General features: G+C 35.2%; 1 protein-coding gene across 1 annotated transcript in view; it reads left to right on the forward strand.

Annotated features, from left to right (window-relative positions):
- The first annotated feature begins 12,800 nt into the window (after window positions 1-12,800).
- The window catches only part of LOC145689225 (venom serine carboxypeptidase-like), a 38,704-nt gene continuing 29,582 nt past the window's right edge, over window positions 12,801-21,922 (forward strand). Inside the window, exon 1 of the mRNA XM_081763362.1 lies at window positions 12,801-13,100. Within this exon, the coding sequence (XP_081619488.1) occupies window positions 12,819-13,100 (282 nt within the window). The 5' untranslated portion in view covers window positions 12,801-12,818. The remainder of the gene's footprint in view (window positions 13,101-21,922) is intronic.

Here is a 21,922-nt window from a genome sequence, read left to right on the forward strand (position 1 = left end):
AAAATCCACTTGGCGCGAACTGGGATCGAGCCAGAGACCCCATGCATCAGAATTGAACGCTCTATCACTGAGCCACGCGGCCACATTAAGAGGTAAATGATTGATGTAGCATGAAAATTTGATCTTACATTTCATCTCTACTCTTTCTCTTATAAACGGGGGCTGCGGTGGCTCAGTGGTAGAGAGTTTACCTCTGGTTCATGGGGTCCTTGGTTCGCTCCCAGCTCGCGCCAAGTGAACTTTGAGGAGGAAACACCGTCTGCGTGGATAATCTAGAGTTTCTCATGTTTACTTCCACTTTCTTCATTCCGCTATTTTCCTTGCTTTCTCATCATCACCGTCTCCTTTAGCCTAGCCGGCATAACACCATGGGACGTAAAACTCTTAAAGATTTCATTTCTTTCATTTCCTTTATAAAAACAATACGAGGTTTGTCCGGAAAATACGTATAAAAGTTGAATAAGAACAATATTTTACAATTATTCAGGTATTACAATATGGTCTCCTTCAAAGTACTCTCCCTTAGATAAGATACACTTCTGCCAACGCCGTTTCCACTGTTGATAACATTGCTGAAAGTCTTCAGTTGAGATACTGTTCAGTTGCCGTGTCGTTTCTGCCTTGATGGCTTCCACATCTCCCAAGTGCCGCCCCCGAAGCACCATTTTGCATTTCGGGAACAGAAAGAAGTCACAAGGGGCTAAATCGGGTGAATAAGGCGGGTGGTCTGTCACGGTGATTGAGCTTCGGGCCTAAAACTCACGCACAACGAGCGACGTGTGAGCGGGCGCATTGTCGTGATGTAAGATTTACCTGCCTCCTTGTGCCAAATCCGGTCGAACTCGGGCCACACGAGCTCTGAGACGTCTGAAAACTTCCACGTAAAACTGTTCGTTCACACTCTGGCCGGGAGGGACAAATTCCTTGTGAACAATGCCCCTAGAACCAAAGAAAACAATCAACATTGTCTTCACATTGGATCTTGCTTCTCGCGACTTTTTTGTTCTCGGTTCTCCTGGTAGCTTCCATTTCTTGCTTTGAGATTTGAGCTCCACATCGAATTCGTAAAACCAGGACTCGTCTCCAGTGATGACTCGGTTGAGAAAGTCCCCTCTTTCCTCTGCTTCTAACCAATCCTCACAGCACTCAACCCTCTTTGGTTTCTGTTGTGGAGCCAAGAGCTTCGGTACGATTTTCGCACACAATTTCTTCATTTCAAGTTTTTGTGTCAGAATTTCGAACACAAGTCCGAATTCGTTCAACATTTTCGTCAGAACTCGATGTCGACGGGCGTCCTGGGCGAGGGTCTCCTTTCACGTCTTCTCGGCCTTCCCGAAACCTTTTTAACCACTTGTTCACGGTTGGTTTCTTCAGAGAATTGTCTCCGTACACTTGTTTCAAACACTCAAAAATCTCACGGCCATTCTTACCTAGCTTTGCAAGAAACTTGATGTTGATGCGCTGTTCCTCAATCAGAGAGAGCTCCATGCCGACGGCAGGTGAAACAGGGTAACTTTCAACAAGCAGCCACACACTCCTACTGACACGCAGAGCGCTCTGACTCCAACTGAGCGTTGATGGGATTGGCTACAGCAGTAGTGCCACCTGGCGGTGACTGCAACCTGTAAAATAAAGTTATTATTCAACATTTATACGTATTTTCCGGACAAACCTCGTATAGTTCCATTTCTTTTTTTGGAAATATTTTACAATAATACCCCTTCAATACTACATAGACATAGTGGCGTTTGTTTTGCACCCTCCTACAAATCTTGGACCTCTTCCGACAAAAAGTTCTGGGTGCGCGCCTGTTTTGCATCAGTATCGCATAAAGGTTTTGAGGAATAAAGTAAAAATTTCATTATTTTAGAAGAAAGTTATTTTCGAATGACTAAAGCAAAAACATACTGAACGAATTGAGAAACAGACGAAAGTGGTTTTCTTGCCATGAGAGAAGTTAATCATGTTAGAAATCAAATGTTTGATTCAGTGTTCGGCACAGATTTAGATTTGGATAGAGCTAAAAGTGTGAAGCCATGGGTTGAAGTATTAATGGAAAACTATCCAACTCTTTTTTATAATGGACATTTGGATATATGTGTCACGTACGTTTTGAGTGATAAGTTTTTGCAAACACTTAACTGGACAGGCGCGGAAAAATTCAGTAATGCTAAACGCTCAATCTGGAGAATTGGTGAGGAAATCGCTGAACACGCTAAAAAATTATTGTTAGTTAACACAAACCCTGCAGATCAATCCGTGAAAACTTTGGATACACTAGGTCGACTTTTTACTGGAAAAGCTTTCGAATAAATGTTTCTTTTTAATGAAATGTACTAAATATGAAACTCTACCGCAGTGTTAAGTTTCGTAATTATAAAACACTAAAGTCCAGTTGCTTGTAAAGAAAATAGAATAAATTTATAAATAACTGAGATTCTTATTTAATTATTACGTAAGTAAAATTTGTTTTATTTCCTTGCACAAGGGTGCACCCACGGGGAATACACCGGGTCCGAACTGAACCTAAAACTTTCTAATTCAACATAAATTTGTACACTTTCTCAATAAAATTATACTCGTTTAACAGGGAAATGATTGATGTAGAATGAAAATTTGATTTTATCTTCAATTGTACTCTTTCTCTTATAAAACAATCTAGTTCGATATTTTTTGTGAAAATATACGTGGAAATATTTTATAATTTTTTTTATCGTCTTTTCGGGTGCATAATAATATCCATTCAATACTAAACAGACGTAGTGGCTTGTAGCATTGCGCCACCCATCACAAAGCTTGGAGCTTTCCCAACAAATATATCTGGGTGCACGCCTGCTTTGCATTAGTACTGCATAAAGTTTTTGAGGAATAAAGTAAAATCTTCACTATTTTAAAAGATAGTTATTTTTGAATGACTAAAGTAAAAACATACTGAAACAATAGAAAAACGTAGAGGAGAGCGATTCTTCTTGCCTTAGCTCGTGGGTATGATGTTAAGTAATAATAATCTATTTTTGGACATTGATTGTATTTTCATTACATATGCAAATCAGTTTCCAAAGTTTTATTTTTTCTCGTATATTTTAAACCTCGTACAACAATGTAAGTCGGATTATTATGAACAGTTGTTTTTGTGTCCGTGCCTAGAGGAAAATTACATTCCGGGAAGTACAATCTGGGTTTTGGGTGACTTTTACGAAATTGACGCATCACCACGGTTTGGAGAATTAACTAATTTCATAATTTAAAATTATGCAATCAAATATTAAATAGAAAATGGTCCACCTTTGATCTAGTCTTGACTAAAATTGATAACACCATAGTGCAGCATGAAAGCACCCCATTAGCTGCAGACTATATGCAACATCTTGCTTTAATTGTCACACCTTAGCTGTTACTATGAGTTATAGATCAAAACTTAAATCTAATGTTCGGACTTACAAATTTCGGAAAGCCTATTTCGAAATTCCTTATAGGAAATTAACCCAAATTTATTGGACCAATTTGGGATGTCACACCAGGATGTCAATGTTGCACTTGAGAGGTTTTACGAATTACTTCACAATATATTTGCTAAATGTGTTCCTACAAATAAGCGTACTTCCTTTCACTTTCCATAAGATTCAGAACTGTCCCAAATATGATTCAGCTTCTCATGTAAACGCTAATGTTCATTTACCATCCTAGGAAAAAAAGATTTATTCATGATTTTGTAGTTTTACATAAAATACTACACAATAGAATTGACTACGTTGACTTGTTAGAAAATGTTCATTTTAGAGTGTTTCATCCAAATACGGGAGATTAAAATAAGCTCAAAAATATGAAAAATATCATAAAAACATCTGCTGCATAGCAGATATGTGCGTCCTAAAACAGATTTCACTACTTTGGGTCAACAATAGATATTGTTAAAGATAATGAGAATAAATTAAAAATGCAACTTGATAAATTATGTTTAGTTATAATCAGTATCTTGTACATCTTATATTCTAATAACGTACATGAATAGTCATAATAATATTGTATTACTTTGTTATATTAATTAGATAATATCTTGAATATAATTACTGTAACTTAGAATATTATAATTGAGCAGTAGCCTGTTGCATTCTTCTTTAAATAAATAAAATAAAATGAGAAGAATAGTAAGAACTGTGTATGTAATGTAATCTTTCCAAAGAAAAAAAAATCAAATGTAGGATAAAAAAGGTGCTGAGAATTTCTCATGATAATTTAAATATTTCTGAAATCTCAAAATAAAGTTATTCAGAGATAAGATAACGGCAATATATCAACAAATTAGACACGCTATTAATCTATCCGGAAGAGATTGTTCCAAAGTGTATCTTCTTCGTGACCTAGAGACTGTAGAATGCATTGTCATTGATCAGGTGATATGTGTGTCCTTCAAAGATAGTTTAAAATGTGAGATTATATATATATATATATATATATATATATATATATATATATATATATATATATATATATATATATATATATATATATATATTCTTTAAAATAATTGCTGTTTGTTATTATTTCTATTAAGTAACATTGACAAATCTATGGGTTCCGCCCGGAATGTGCAGGGTCTAAAAACATTCTATTGGCCCAGGAACTTAATTTAAAGGCAAATATTAATTTACCTATCATTAATTGTATCCAGGGACGGACTAGCAACTATACATCACTTAACCGTTTAACTTATAAACCGTATCACATACATTAATCTATAAAAGCAAAGGGTTAATTATAAAAGTTCTCAAAAACTTTGCTAATGTTCCAGAACCAGCAAAATTCGAGGTCCCGATTGTCTATGACAGTGGTTCCCAACCTTGTTTACTTGGTGTCCCTTCATAAACTTTGCATACTTCACGCATCCCCCTCCCCTGTCCCTTTTGATCGTTGGTCATACGTGGTGTTTGGCTAACTCCTTCTGCGACTTCAGATATAGCTTTGAATTTCCAAATCTTCAATAATAATAATACTACTATCCTATTCTCATAAGTTTATATTTGTTTATATCAAGACTTCTGCATCTATCGTAGTGCAGTAAATCAGTTATGAATTGTTTAAATGTAGCTTTCAATTTTTTTTAGTACTTTCAAACAAATCGACAATCTGAAAAATGTAACTGTTAACACATAGCTTTAAAAACGAAAAGTTACGGGTAATCAAAATAGAACAGAGTAGTATTTAGTATCTTCGGTACTGTTGGTACAATTAATTTACTAAAAGCCTACATTACTTAGTTTGAAGCTGATTAGTGATCGTGATAACGGGATCTTTCTCGTTTCAACAGTATCACTACGTAATGTGCTTTTGAATAATAAACATCGAACAGACTGTCGTCATCTGCAGTAATTTTTCAGGCCGGTGTTACGATCTGAGAAGTTTATTTTGTCAATATTATATTGACTTTGTAATTTCACATTTGTGTCAGTGTACGCATAAAGTAAAATTGCAGCTTGCAGTTCAAAGAAATGATTGTATAGTGAAGATTACGTCTGATATGATTTTACGTTCATTTAAAAATATGATATTCAACTACCACAGTGTGCTGTGTGTCATGCTTCTTCACCCCGTCCAATTGGAATGACATTTGTTAACAGTACATTCAACCCTCAAAGACAAATCTTAAAAAAAAAAAAAAAAAAAAAAACTTTTATTATGAAAAGAATCCCGCTGAGACCATGGAGTTAGACTCTTCTGGAAGCTTCTACGAGCAAAATGAGAAGGTGCTGGAAGCACTGTATGAACTTTCTCTTCAAAGATAAAAAAATCTAATACTATTGGTGAGACTTATCAAACCTTGCATACTTAAGGCAACCAAAATTGTACTTGAGGAAGAAAGCCAGGAAAAAGTGACGAAATATATCTTTCAGACAATACTGTGAAACGTAGAATTAATAAAATATCTTGGATTAAAAAGATCAGATAGTTGGAAAGGTTTGAAAATCTCAATTTTTTGCCCTACAGTGTGATGATTACACGGACATATCTCAGTGTTGTCATTTAATAGTGTAATGTCGGTTTGGAAATGACAAGAAGTTAATGGAAGAAGCAGTGTTTTCAAAAATTTGGAGATATCATCCAAAGATCCTGACGTTTTCTCTATCAGTAATTTTTCGTTGGAAATGAAAAATCGTAATTTTTCGTTGGAATCTTGAGACAGAGTTTTAAGAATCGTACTGATGGATCTCCAGCAATGTTTGGTTTGCGGTCTGAATTTATAAATTTTAATGTATATATATATATCCCACTTCACCTCCCCTGAGTTGAACCATCAAAGTGAAATCATACACACTCCCAGGCATTGCTTAGATAAGCAATGCATTTCCGTTAAGGGATTTTGTTTATCATTTGCCAAAATTAAGGTTTTGTCGAATGTTCTTTGTTCACTCCCCGTTTCAATTAGTTTCGAATGAACTCTAGCAGTGGCGTATTTAAGGGAGGCTTCCACGCTTAAGTCCCCCGAAATTTTATTTACTATATTAAACTAAATGACATATCTTACAGAATTTTCGCATTTAAAGAATTTCGAGGAATAAAGATAGCAAAGCTCCCTTCCGAAACAAAATCGTAAATACGCCACTGAACTGTAGAGTTAATTTTCTGTTTCGAAATCTTCAATAGTAACAGTTAATAGGAAGGACAATAATAATTGTTGTAAATTGCAGAGTGCATTTTTCACAAAGCAAATACAACAATCCTGTCTTACAGTTTTGTTATTTAACAATTTTATGGCCAAATCTAGCCATTTTCACGCGGTGTTTGGCCAGCGGGAATACATAGTTTAGCTACTAGTTAGAATTTTGACCAATTTTGTTGTTAAAATTGCCACTAACCTTTTCTGTGTACAGGTAATTCTTTTTCAATCGAAACATCTTTAAAATCTATCTGTATATATAAAAAAATTGAAAATCACTATGTATGTGACTGTAAATCTCCTGAACCGCCCGACCAATCTCGATCAAATTTGTAACATGGATAAGGTTTGAGGCTGGGCAGGTTTTAGGCTATTCACCTTGATGGTAGAACTGAGGGGAGGGGGAGGGGTATACAAATAAATAAAACTTAATAACTTCTAAACCACTTGAACGATCTTGATCAAATTTTCAACATAGATGAGGTTCAGGACTGAAATCGTTTTTATGATTTAAATTTGACGGAGCAACGTAAGGGAGGGGAAGGAAGGGGAGATATATAAAAATCAATTTATAAAAGACTGAAAGTGACTATTTTTGTAACTTAATAACTCTTGAACTATCCGACCGCTCTCAATCAAATTTTCAAGATACATGAGGTTCGGATCTGGAAACAATTTTGTGATTTCACTTTAACAGTAGATCCTAGGGGAGGGGGACTTATAAATAAAAATAATAAAACATAATAACTTTTGAACCACCCAACCAATCTCGATCAAATTTTCAACATATATGAGAGTTTTTATCGTTTCACCTTGACGAGCCAACCTAGGGGACGGTGAGGGGGATATATATGTAAAAAAAATTAAAATGACTGCATTTGTGATTTCATCACTCTTGAACTACCCAACCTATCTCAATCAAATTTTCAACATACATGAGTTTAGGGGCAGGGACTATTTTAGGCTATTCACTTTGACGATGCAACGTAGGGAAGGGGGAATGGGAGGGAAATTTAAACATGATCAAACATGACTGATATTAGTGTTGATTTCATAGTTTTCGGGGTAGATGAGAGAAACAGTGACACTTCTGATGCTGTTTCAATCCAAGTTGAGCCCTGATAGTTGGAGAGGGTACAAGGTAGAGGAGGGGCATAAACATTTAAAAATGATTGAAAATGACTAATTAGTGTCGAATCCATAGTTTTAGGAGTAGCTGAGATTAACAGTGACAATTCTGATGCCGTGTGCCGCAGCACTGAGGATAGGGAGGGGGAACTATATATAATAATAATAATAATAATAATAATAATAATAATAATAATAATAATAATAATAATAATAATAATAATAATAATAATAATAATAATCGAAAATGACCAATATTAGTGTCTAATCCACAGTTTTCGGGATCATTTAGATGAACATTGACATTTCTGATCCGGTTTAAATTCAAAATCAGCCCTACCACCTAGGGGAGGGGAGAATGGAATGTAATTTTTTACTTTTACGTACCCCGGTTATGCCGGCTAGCCTAAAGGAGACAGTGATGATGAGGAATGAAGAACGTGGGAGGAAACGGGAGAACCCCTAGGAAACCAACGCACACTGTATTTGTCCACTACAAAGTTCGCTTGGCAGGGGGAGTGGGAGAAAGAGATATATATAAAATGATCGAAAATGGCCACTATCAGTGTCGAATTTATAGTTTTCTGGGTCGCTTAGATGAACAGTGATACTTTCGATCCCGTTTAAATTCAAATTCAAGCCCGCAACTTGGGGGAGAGGAGGAGGAGATTTCTAAAATGATCGAAAATGGCCGATATTTGTGCTGAATTCCCATCTTTGGGGTCGCGGAGATGAACAGTGACACTTCCGATGCCATGGCCCGCAACATGGGGAGGGGGAAAGGAAAATACATAAAACTGATCAAAAATAACCCTTACTAGCATATATTACTCGCTTTTATAGGTTCTGGGGTCGCTGAGATGACCGGTGACAATTCCGATGCCGTGCCCCGGAACATGGAAGAGGAGGAGGAGGAGGAGGAGGAGGAGAAGGAGATATATAAAAATGATCAAAAATTACCGACATTAGTGTCAGATCCGTAGTTTTTAGGGCCGCTGAGATGAAGAGTGACACTTCTGATCCTGTTTAAAGCCAAATTCAACCCCGCAACTTGGGAGAGGGGGAGATAATAAAATGATCGAAAATGACTGACATTAGTGACGAATTCATGGTTTTTGGGGTCGCCGAGATGATCTTTCCGATGCTGTTTAAATCGATGCCATTAAAAACGAAAACAGCATATTTCACGGGTACTAAACTCATGAGATACGGAGTTGTGCATTTAAATTATCATTTCAACCCAGCGAAGCGGGTAATAATTGCTAGTAATGAATAAAATTGGAATAAACCATTAATTGCTATTTTCTTAATCCTTCTTATTGTTAGTTGTACAATAATTCTTAGTTGTTATTCTCTCTTCTAAACGTTACATTGTATCTTACAAGGTACATTCCCGAAGTGTCCCCTGGGGATTCTTGTAAAATTGATTCAAATGCAACGTTCTCCGCAACCCAATGTGTATTATACAAATTTTAGCGGTCCATAGGGGTAATTTGCATATTTATGGGCCTTCACATATCCAGGATTCAATCATACACTACTATACCGCGTTTAGTTTCTTTATATGTAAATGGATGTAGGCATATGCAAAACAAATTGGATCAAGTACTGCTTCTCTGACACATGTTACTAAACCCGGCTGCCATCTTGGATTCGACTTTCAGTTTTACGAATGGGGATAGGTGCAAGTGATACATCAAATTCATGTGCAGTTTTCTCGGAAATTCATTGGTGTAGTGAATTTTACCCTAGCTTGTATCGTTTGGAAGGTATTGTATGTAAAATCCCTTCAGGCACTTCGCGAATAGACATTGCAGAGTAATATTAGTTATGCTTACGTTTCTGATGTTGACAATTCGAAATAATTTCTAACTGGAAAAATACTGTAGGTATAAACAAACTCTTTATAACATTGGTGTCATAATCTTACTACATTTCTTTCAGTGATTGTTATTACTTCCATGTTATACTATAACAAGGAAATATTGTATTATGGTCAAAATACCTAATCTAAATCCAGACACGACCAGATTTGGGTAAAGACGTACCATTTCCGTATTTAGTTTGTGTGTCTATATGTATCTACGTTCAGAGAATATTTCGTCAACGATAAATCACGTAAAAGATTACATATACACAACGAGCCGTGCACAACTTTCTATTTGGTTCAATATTCGTGATGTGCCTGATATTTAACATGCAACACCTTGCAAACTGCACCAATGAATTTTCGAGGAAATTTTATATGAATTTGATGTACTGTATCAGATGCACCTATTCCGATTTGAAAAACTCGGAAGTTGAATCCAATATGGCGGATCCAAGATGCCATTCGGGGTGGGTAACACGTGTCAGAGGAACAGTAGCTGATTCAATTTGTTTTGCATATACCCACATGCATGTCCAGTTACATCTAAAGAAACTAAAAGCAATTTTGTGACCAAGCGTTATAGTAGTGAATGATTGAATTCCGAACATATGAAGGTCCATAAATTTGCAAATTACCCCTATGGACCGCTAAAATTAGTACAATACACATTGGGTTGCTGAGAACTTTGCATTTGAATCAATTTTAGACGAATCCCGAGGGGAAATTTCGCGAATTTATCTTGTTAGTAGCACGTTCTCACTGTAAATCAAGGAGATGGAAATTCCACTCTCACATAGCTAATTTGCACTCTGAATAAATTTGAGGACCGTTTTATCAAAACTCGATAGAGCAAATTTTGAAAAACGGACCTATGCTTTTTTCTGGCATACTTTTTATGCTACCAATTGAGCTGTGAAATCAGAATTGACAAATATCGAAAAATGCTAAATCATAAATGTTTTGTCAGAAGTCGATAGAGGTTATGTATAATAACAACAAAAATGCAATTATTGTAAAGAAAATGTTTTGTGCTCTATCGAGTTTTGAAAAAACGCTCCTGATTTGTAAATGAGAATTTTGAGTGTACGTTCAACTTGATCCAGTGACGTAGCCGGAGAGTAGTACCTGCTGATTTATGACTTACTAGGCTCTAATTGGCCGGGAGACGTCAGGCATACTGATTACATGTAATAAAGTCATTGGGATCAATGATATCTTGATTTTGGCATGGATACCTTGGCCCACCTTGATTTAGGTATCCCATAAAATTTTGGAAATTAACAAAACTAAAAGCTCGGTATGATGGTATAGAATGGGAGCATGTATCTATATGGATTTGGTCGATCTATCTCGTTCTCTTTTATGAGTAAGAAACTGCCAAATGAGGGTTTTGATTAATTGTATCCCTTTTGATGAGGCCTTATCACTTATTATAGTTATATGGTTGAGTAAAGAGGTCCATTCCCTTTCATAGGTATATTAACACATCCTCTAAATTTCGGAAAGGGTACATAGGACTATCCCTTAAATTTGAGAATAGTCAAGAAACAAAATTTGGAAAAGTTTCATAGGACTCGAATATATCACTTTGTAAATTTGGATGATCTTTGTATACCCCTCTATGGGTAAAAAATTGCCAATGATATATAAGTGCAATACGTTGTACCCCATCCTCTTGTAGATTATCCTCTTTTACGATACTTTAACATATAATTTGGTAATATGGGTGAATTTAGGTACCCGTTCTCTTGAATAGGACACAGGTATCACAGTGTAATCAACTTAAATTTTGAATGGGACATATACGACTATGACTTTAAAATTTCGGAATTGCCTCGGAATCTAGATTTAGGATATCTAGGACTCGAAAATAAATTTCTATAAATTTGGCGGTTCTATTAGTTTCTTTTATGGATAAAAAAATTGTCAAAAATTCAAAATTTGAAGATTTTGACCCATTATATCTTCTTTGTCCAAGTTGGTATAAGAGGTGCTATTCCAAGGGAAATTGAACGCAGAATACACATGAAGAAAGTACGCTACGAGGAATCTTTCGTACTAGAGAGTTAGTTTCGTTTAGTTTATAATTATCTTGGTCGTCTCTTTAGGTATAATATGTATGCGATAGGTGAACTAAAAGATTTTTCACAACTTATGGGCACTTTCCATTTTTTTTGTGCAAAAAAAAAAGTTATAAATATGACAAGAGTTCTAAATATTCTTGAACTTTTGAATGATGCAGTCATATTAGGAAGTCTCGCTTCAGTGAAGAGTAGAACTGCTTTGGTATGATAAAGAATTATATCGATTCTGAAAATCAAAGAACGACCTTTCCGCATAACTGTCAACTATAATTCGGAATTTAGAGGTTAAGAAACGTGAAAGTCTATTGAAATCTCGAATTTGATTTCTTCGTTCTTACATAATGTATTTGTCATTCCTATTTTGATCCAAAAGTGCAATAGTGGTCCTGCGTAGCATAGTCGCTAATGCTCTCACCTTCGGTGTGAGCGGTCCCGGGTTCGAGTCCCGGTGGGGCCACTCCATCGAAGAAGTGTAAAAAGCTTTTTCAGGCAGCCACCCCGAATGACGTTGTTCCTCATTCATACCAGGCAAATGCCGATGTAGTATCTAACATATAGCTCCCAAGTCGCTTCCTTCCTTCCTCAATCCTTTCCCCGTGTAGTGTGCTCGACGAGGGGCTTCATCCCTCATACGTGACGTTCTAAATGGCCACAGATGCAGAACGCCCAGAAATCTAAACCCTAAATCCCAAAAGTGAGATAAAGAATGCTCACAAGAGTAAACGCAAATGAACATGCAAGTGATAGACCTTCTGTTATTACTAAGACAAAATAACGGATTTCTCATTTTGTATGTATGTGATAGAACGTGCAGCGGTGACATTTGCAAAATCCAAGATGATTGATAACACAACTTTTTGTATTAATAGCTCATAAATAATATCTATCAGAAAGAAGCAGAATGATTTCATTAAAAAAAGAAATCTCTTTACTTACCTTACAGACAGTATTAAGAGTTAAATTGATTAATGTATATTTGATAAATTTTTTGACCAAGGTCAAAACTTCCAGACATGTATAAAAGACAACAAAATACTGAATTCGTTCTCATTCAGTAGAAAGACATCTTACATAGATCATCATGAGATCCATAATAGCACTTCTGTTATTATTTGCTGTTGCAATGCAGCCTGGGAGCTGTATGCTTCTTCGCCGAGGACAGAAAGTAAGCAAGTCTCTACCTGTTGAAAGAGATGTTGGAGATCCTCTGTTTTTGACCCCTCTAATACAAGATGGTCGCTTGGATGAAGCTAAAGAATTAGCTGCTGTTTATAATATTACTAATCTTACCAGCTATGCAGGATATCTAACTGTGAACCCTGATTATAACTCGAACCTGTTCTTCTGGTTCTTCCTTGCTGAGGTAAGTTATAATAATATCTACTTCTAATTAGGTAAGTGAACTAATATGTAATCAGGACCGCAACTAGGGGAAGTAAACAGACCATGTGCTCCAGACGTGTAGGGGAGACCGGGGCTGGTTGTCACAGTTTTTGGATTTTGGAATGTAACTCCGCAGGAAAGAAACTTATGAAAGTATCGATTAATCTATGTTAACTTTGGTATCTCTTTCACACAATACCATGGTTTTCATTGATAAATGTTATTTCAAAAGAGGCATTTTTGATGTTTGAAAAATGTCTTCGGTATGTGACAGCCTGTCCCATCTCTGGGTTGGTTGTCTCACTGAACAGGGTCGGTTGTCCCAGCTATTTTAAATAGAAAATACAGTAAATTTTAACTTCAACCAAAATAATTTATTTCAAAAGTGCAGTAAAGAAAACTCAAAAAATTGTTCATCCGCTAGAAATTTTAAACTATAAAACATAATACAAAAAAACATACTTTGTGCAAGGATAGTTGTTTCAGGTATTAGAGATCTTAAAATTGAACTTAATCTTTATTAGGACAATAATGGAAAAATATAATTCAATAAACCAGCAAATTGTACCTACAACAATAAATAAATGTGAATTCACATAATACAGTTTGTAGAAGGACAGATAATGTGTATTAGAATTTAAAGACAAAATAACTTGTGTTACCTGATTCATAGGCTGTAACTTACGTAACTAAAATATAAGCATGAAAGAAGAATAAGAGGCTGTGATTTAGCCCATTAGTCAGATTCTGCGCAAGAAATAGAGGACTCACAGTTATGACAAACATAAGAACTACATCCTGGATCAGGGATACATTGGTCGTGCGACCATTCTTTACATTCAACACATTGTCCCCAACCTTCTCTGAACAAACTATTTGAAAATGATTCTAGAAAACTAAACAGTAAGATTCTTCTTCGTCACTTTCAGAGTCAGTGTCAATGTCAAGTACGGATTTTGTCCTTCTAGGCCTATCTCGTCTGTCTGAATTGGCTGCAGATTTATATGAACTTTCATTTTCAGAAAATAACTGCTTTCTTGAAAGTTGTCGTGAAGTTTTAGCCATTCTCTCTTTGGATTTTTGTCCTTGTTCATTGGAAGTGTTGTCTGATTCCAATCTTTTTATTTTTATGCTCTCTTTTCTTTTGTTCATCTCCTAATTTTCTTTCCACTGGAGTGTCTTTCAAGATAGCGGTTTCTCTTTAGCGAATGTTTTTTTTTTTTTTTAATTTGTACTACGCTGTTCTGCTTTTCGCAGTGATCTAATCATTTCAGGGGAAATTTGTAGTGGTTTGCTTACTACATCATCAGGGATTCCAACTGGACTGTTTATGTTCGGCCAAATTACATCAATCTGGATAGGCCTATGTATTTTAGAGTTGTTCGTAGGTTGAGGTTGATCAGTAGGATATGTCTGGATGTCAGGGTTGTCATCAGTTGAAAATTCAGGATTAGGTCCAACGTCAGAATCAATTTGGTTGGAAGTATTATGAGGTAGATCCATTTGTGATTCTAGTCGATAAGTTACATACAATGGAAGGAAGTCCGCTTCAGAAAAAATATATTCATTATAAGGATAAATGCCAAAACACTGAAAAATAGATTGAATGTTTGCTGGTGTCATAGCAAGGGGATAACAATTAGCCATTATTTTACGGGTGTTATAAATAGTCATCGTCTTACCAGGATTGTTGAGCATCCAAGAGTCACATGCCGAATAAATGTACTTTTTTATTGGTCCAAACACAGTTCGGTCCCAGGGCTGTAGATGGGGGGAACAATGTGGCGGGGACAATAACATGATTACATTGTGTTCCTTTGCGAAGCCAAGACCTTCAATGCTTAGGTGGGAAATGTGGTTGTTCAGGAAAAACAAAACTGGTTTCTCAGATGAGCATCGAACTACAGAAACAAAGTGTTGAAGAAATGTAACAAAACGTGATTCTGTCATCCATCCAGACGAGTTAGCATATTGCTTGAAGCTTGGAGGTCCACGTGCAATAAAATGATCCTGGAAGTAAACATGCGGATAAACAAAGAAGGGTGGTATGTGATTTCTGACTGCCGAAACTGCTGTAGCTAAAGTTACTAAGTTTCCGATTTCGACAGAAACCATGGCTCCCACATGCTTAAATCCTCTTCGAGTGATTACTTTGTCTGGTCTCTGCACTTGTTACTCCTCTTTCATCCATATTCCAAATGTCTTGTGACAAAAACTTGTGCCTCTTCAAGTCGTCAGAAAGATTGCGAGAAAATCGTTCTATACTTGTGCGGTTGAACGCTGAAGATGTGTGTGAACCTGGCAGAACCCATTTTCGGAAATTGAAAATAAAACACGTAGATCGTTTGTTCATCGTTTGTTCACGATTGTTCACATAAAATTTTCGTTTGTTCACAATTTATAAACAATTTATACGAAAAACAAAATGGGCGGTGCCAACTTCACGCAGCAGAACCCATTTTCAGAAATCGAAAATAAACCATGCAGATCGTTTGTTCATCGTTTGTTCACGATTGTTCACATAAAATTTTCGTTTGTTCACAATTTATAAACAATTTATACGAAAAACAAAATGGGCGGTGCCAACTTCACGCAGCAGAACCCATTTTCACAAATCGAAAATAAACCATGCAGATCGTTTGTTCATCGTTTGTTCACGATTGTTCACATAAAATTTTCGTTTGTTCACGATTTATAAACAATTTATACGAAAAACAAAATGGGCGGTGCCAACTTCACGTACCTGAAAATTATTGCAAATCGAAAATTACCCATGCAGATCGTTTGTTCATCGTTTGTTCACGATTGTTCACAAAAAAGTTTCGTTTGTTCACGATTTATAAACAATTTATACGAAAAACAAAATGGGCGGTGCCAACTTCACGCAGCAGAACCCATTTTCAGAAATCGAAAATAAACCATGCAGATCGTTTGTTCATCGTTTGTTCACCATTGTTCACATAAAATTTTCGTTTGTTCACGATTTATAAACAATTTATACGAAAAACAAAATGGGCGGTGCCAACTTCACGCAGCAGAACCCATTTTCAGAAATCAAAAATAAACCATGCAGATCGTTTGTTCATCGTTTGTTCACGATTGTTCACATAAAATTTTCGTTTGTTCACGATTTATATACAATTTATACGAAAAACAAAATGGGCGGTGCCAACTTCACGTACCTGAAAATTATTGGAAATCGAACATTACCCATGCAGATCGTTTGTTCATCGTTTGTTCACGATTGTTCACAAAAAAATTTCGTTTGTTCATGATTTATAAACAATTTATACGAAAAACAAAATGGGCGGTGCCAACTTCACGCAGCAGAACCCATTTTCAGAAATCAAAAATAAACCATGCAGATCGTTTGTTCATCGTTTGTTCACGATTGTTCACATAAAATTTTAGTTTGTTCACGATTTATAAACAATTTATACGAAAAACAAAATGGGCGGTGCCAACTTCACGCAGCAGAACCCATTTTCAGAAATCAAAAATAAACCATGCAGATCGTTTGTTCATCGTTTGTTCACGATTGTTCACATAAAATTTTCGTTTGTTCACGATTTATATACAATTTATACGAAAAACAAAATGGGCGGTGCCAACTTCACGCAGCAGAACCCATTTTCAGAAATCGAAAATTAACCATGCAGATCGTTTGTTCATCGTTTGTTCACGATTGTTCACATAAAATTTTCGTTTGTTCACGATTTATAAACAATTTATACGAAAAACAAAATGGGCGGTGCCAACTTCACGCAGCAGAACCCATTTTCAGAAATCGAAAATAAACCATGCAGATCGTTTGTTCACGATTGTTCACATAAAATTTTCATTTGTTCACGATTTATAAACAATTTCTACGAAAAACAAAATGGGCGGTGCCAACTTCACGCAGCAGAACCCATTTTCAGAAATTGAAAATAAACCATGCAGATCGTTTGTTCATCGTTTGTTCACGATTGTTCACATAAAATTTTCGTTTGTTCACGATTTATAAACAATTTATACGAAAAACAAAATGGGCGGTGCCAACTTCACGTACCTGAAAATTATTGGAAATCGAAAATTACCCATGCAGATCGTTTGTTCATCGTTTGTTCACGATTGTTCACATAAAATTTTCGTTTGTTCACGATTTATAAACAATTTATACGAAAAACAAAATGGGCGGTGCCAACTTCACGTACCTGAAAATTATCGGAAATCGAAAATTAACCATGCGGATCGTTTGTTTATCGTTTGTTCACGATTGTTCACAAAAAATTTTCGTTTGTTCACGATTTATAAACAATTTCTACGAAAAACAAAATGGGCGGTGCCAAGTTCACGCAGCAGAACCCATTTTCAGAAATCGAAAATAAACCATGCAGATCGTTTGTTCATCGTTTGTTCACGATTGTTCACATAAAATTTTCGTTTGTTCACAATTTATAAACAATTTATACGAAAAACAAAATGGGCGGTGCCAACTTCACGCAGCAGAACCCATTTTCACAAATCGAAAATAAACCATGCAGATCGTTTGTTCATCGTTTGTTCACGATTGTTCACATAAAATTTTCGTTTGTTCACGATTTATAAACAATTTATACGAAAAACAAAATGGGCGGTGCCAACTTCACGTACCTGAAAATTATTGCAAATCGAAAATTACCCATGCAGATCGTTTGTTCATCGTTTGTTCACGATTGTTCACAAAAAAGTTTCGTTTGTTCACGATTTATAAACAATTTATACGAAAAACAAAATGGGCGGTGCCAACTTCACGCAGCAGAACCCATTTTCAGAAATCGAAAATAAACCATGCAGATCGTTTGTTCATCGTTTGTTCACCATTGTTCACATAAAATTTTCGTTTGTTCACGATTTATAAACAATTTATACGAAAAACAAAATGGGCGGTGCCAACTTCACGCAGCAGAACCCATTTTCAGAAATCAAAAATAAACCATACAGATCGTTTGTTCATCGTTTGTTCACGATTGTTCACATAAAATTTTCGTTTGTTCACGATTTATATACAATTTATACGAAAAACAAAATGGGCGGTGCCAACTTCACGTACCTGAAAATTATTGGAAATCGAACATTACCCATGCAGATCGTTTGTTCATCGTTTGTTCACGATTGTTCACAAAAAAATTTCGTTTGTTCACGATTTATAAACAATTTATACGAAAAACAAAATGGGCGGTGCCAACTTCACGCAGCAGAACCCATTTTCAGAAATCAAAAATAAACCATGCAGATCGTTTGTTCATCGTTTGTTCACGATTGTTCACATAAAATTTTCGTTTGTTCACGATTTATAAACAATTTATACGAAAAACAAAATGGGCGGTGCCAACTTCACGTACCTGAAAATTATCGGAAATCGAAAATAAACCATGCAGATCGTTTGTTCATCGTTTGTTCACGATTGTTCACATAAAATTTTCGTTTGTTCACGATTTATAAACAATTTATACGAAAAACAAAATGGGCGGTGCCAACTTCACGCAGCAGAACCCATTTTCAGAAATCGAAAATTAACCATGCAGATCGTTTGTTCATCGTTTGTTCACGATTGTTCACATAAAATTTTCGTTTGTTCACGATTTATAAACAATTTATACGAAAAACAAAATGGGCGGTGCCAACTTCACGCAGCAGAACCCATTTTCAGAAATCGAAAATAAACCATGCAGATCGTTTGTTCACGATTGTTCACATAAAATTTTCATTTGTTCACGATTTATAAACAATTTCTACGAAAAACAAAATGGGCGGTGCCAACTTCACGCAGCAGAACCCATTTTCAGAAATTGAAAATAAACCATGCAGATCGTTTGTTCATCGTTTGTTCACGATTGTTCACATAAAATTTTCGTTTGTTCACGATTTATAAACAATTTATACGAAAAACAAAATGGGCGGTGCCAACTTCACGTACCTGAAAATTATTGGAAATCGAAAATTACCCATGCAGATCGTTTGTTCATCGTTTGTTCACGATTGTTCACATAAAATTTTCGTTTGTTCACGATTTATAAACAATTTATACGAAAAACAAAATGGGCGGTGCCAACTTCACGTACCTGAAAATTATCGGAAATCGAAAATTAACCATGCGGATCGTTTGTTTATCGTTTGTTCACGATTGTTCACAAAAAATTTTAGTTTGTTCACGATTTATAAACAATTTCTACGAAAAACAAAATGGGCGGTGCCAAGTTCACGCAGCAGAACCCATTTTCAGAAATCGAAAATAAACCATGCAGATCGTTTGTTCATCGTTTGTTCACGATTGTTCACATAAAATTTTCGTTTGTTCACGATTTATAAATAATTTATACGAAAAACAAAATGGGCGGTGCCAACTTCACGTACCTGAAAATTATTGGAAATCGAAAATTAACCATGCTGATCGTTTTTTCATCGTTTGATCACGATTGTTGCCATAAAATTTTGTTTTTTCACGATTTATAAACAATTTATACCAAAAAGAGAGTTGATAGTAACATCTTCACGTACCTAGAAATATAGTGGATGTTGCAAATAAAGTCTCCAGGAGAATTTAAAATTATTTTTATATATAAACCTTGACAAACCAGATTCCGGTTTTGACGGGAAGTTTGATACAGCCACATATGTAGCAGAAGACATCAGGCTTAGTTTTATGCATCTGTATTTAGTTGAAGAAGCCGTGATCCAATTGGAAGACTGGAAAAAGAGTGTGTTAAGAACGTATACAGACGAATCATATTTAAGAAGGAAAAATTAAACAACTTTCTTAGTTCTTGTGAAACCATATATTTTTAATTACATCATTTAGTCCAGTTAAAAGTTATTTGAGAAAATAAAAACAACAATCACCATCTGGCAAATATGAGATGCATTTGACAAGGTAAAAGAACGTGCCGGTAATTGACCCCCGTGAAGTTAGCGACCAAAAGATTAATAAATCAATATTTTTTTAGAGTTCTGAGTAGCACTCAAAGTGTTCTAGAGTTCTTGCTAGGTTAGACCAATAGTTCTGGGTAAATAAAGATTGTATAGCGATTTAAATTGTCGCTGATAACTTCATTCAAAACCGAAAATCTTAAAATGTCTTTATGTATTTAGAATTGTCAATAGCACTTGAAGAGTTCTAAAGTTTCTCATGAAAATTTAGAACAATTCTCGCAAAATAAGGGAATAAATTTGGAAATAAATGTTTCGTCATAATGTACTGACCACACATGCATTCGGTGCAAATCATTAACAAGTATATAACACGTGCCTAATAAAATTTAAACAATGTTACCCAAAACATAGGAATCGACAAGTGCTACTCAAAACTCTCATCAGAACTCTATTTCATCAAGAAATAAAAGAGTTCTAACACCTTGCTCACAGTCGGCTTGCAAGCGTCCCATAAATTGTTAATCTAAATTCTTATAGAATATTTTAATAGAGCTTGAGTAGTGCTAGTGAGAACTCTCATCGGAACTCTATTTCATTGCGAAATAAAAGAGTTCTATCACCTTGTTCAGAGTCTGTTTGCGAGTGGCGCATAAATTGTTAATTTAAATTGTTACAAACAAATATTTAACCATTCTACCAACAGAACCCTGTAGAACTTTACGAATGCTACTCGGAACTCTTACCCAGCACCAAAATGTACAGTACCAAAATGTACTATATCCACATATAAAACCAGAAGGTACCATATCCATAATTTCTAAAATTTTAAATATTTTATTAAAAATTACTAATTACATGTATTCACCGAATTATGTATCATAAAAATAAATTGTAAAATATTCTACCTACATGAAACTGAATCACCATTCTACAGCAAAATTTAATGATCATATTTGTTTTTTCTATTTCCTTTAAAAATTCCTAACTGTGATATAGTACATTTTAGAAACAAGCTCCTCAGTTGTTGATTTAAGTTGCTATAAAATAAAAAGTTAACCATTCCCGGATAGGAAACAGCATAATCTTCGAGTATTGACTAATGGGCATTATCGTATATTTTGTGACCTGTTTATAATTTTAAAAAAGTAATTTTGTCGCCCGACTTTTTTGTTAACAATGTCAACAATAATCCTTGTGTTTAACAATGTCAACAAGAACTCTGCAGCAAATACCATAAAAAATACTATATACTCCTTTTATATATAAAAAATGAAATTTACATTGACAATATAATAAAATAAATTGTTTTCAGCTGAAATTGTATACGTAGCGGTAGTAGTAGCTTAAGGTGACCATCAAGTGGTCCACATAGTTCCGCCTTAGAAATTATCTCATTCTAGTAAAAGGTACAATTATTATTTTTATACAAAATTATCGCATATTAAATGCAAGTAGTGTTATCTAAAAATATTTTTACATACTACACTGAAGAATGGTTGAATTAAGCCCAATGAAAATTTCATTATTTTTTATTCTAACAAAATGAAATCGGTCCGTTAACTTTTTATAATCTCTTATATAGACATTTTAAGATTTTCGGTTTTGCGTGAAGTTAGCAGCGAAACTTTAAAATCGCTATAAAATCTTTATTTACCCAGAACTATTGGTCTAACCTAGCAGGAACTCTAGAACTCTTTGAGAGCTACTTAGAACTCTAAAAAAATATGGAGATTTTAAGATTTTTGGTGTTGCGTGAAGTTAGCACCGAAACTTTAAAATCTTTATTTACGCAGAACTATTGGTCTAACCTAGCAAGAACTCTAGAACTCTTTGAGTGCTACTCAGAACTTTAAAAATATATAGATATTTTAAGATTTTTGGTGTTGCGTGAAGTTAGCACCGAAACTT

The sequence above is a fragment of the Thermobia domestica genome, chromosome 7 (genome assembly GCF_964235325.1).
Source record: "Thermobia domestica chromosome 7, izTheDome1.hap1.1, whole genome shotgun sequence".
NCBI lineage: Eukaryota > Metazoa > Arthropoda > Insecta > Zygentoma > Lepismatidae > Thermobia > Thermobia domestica.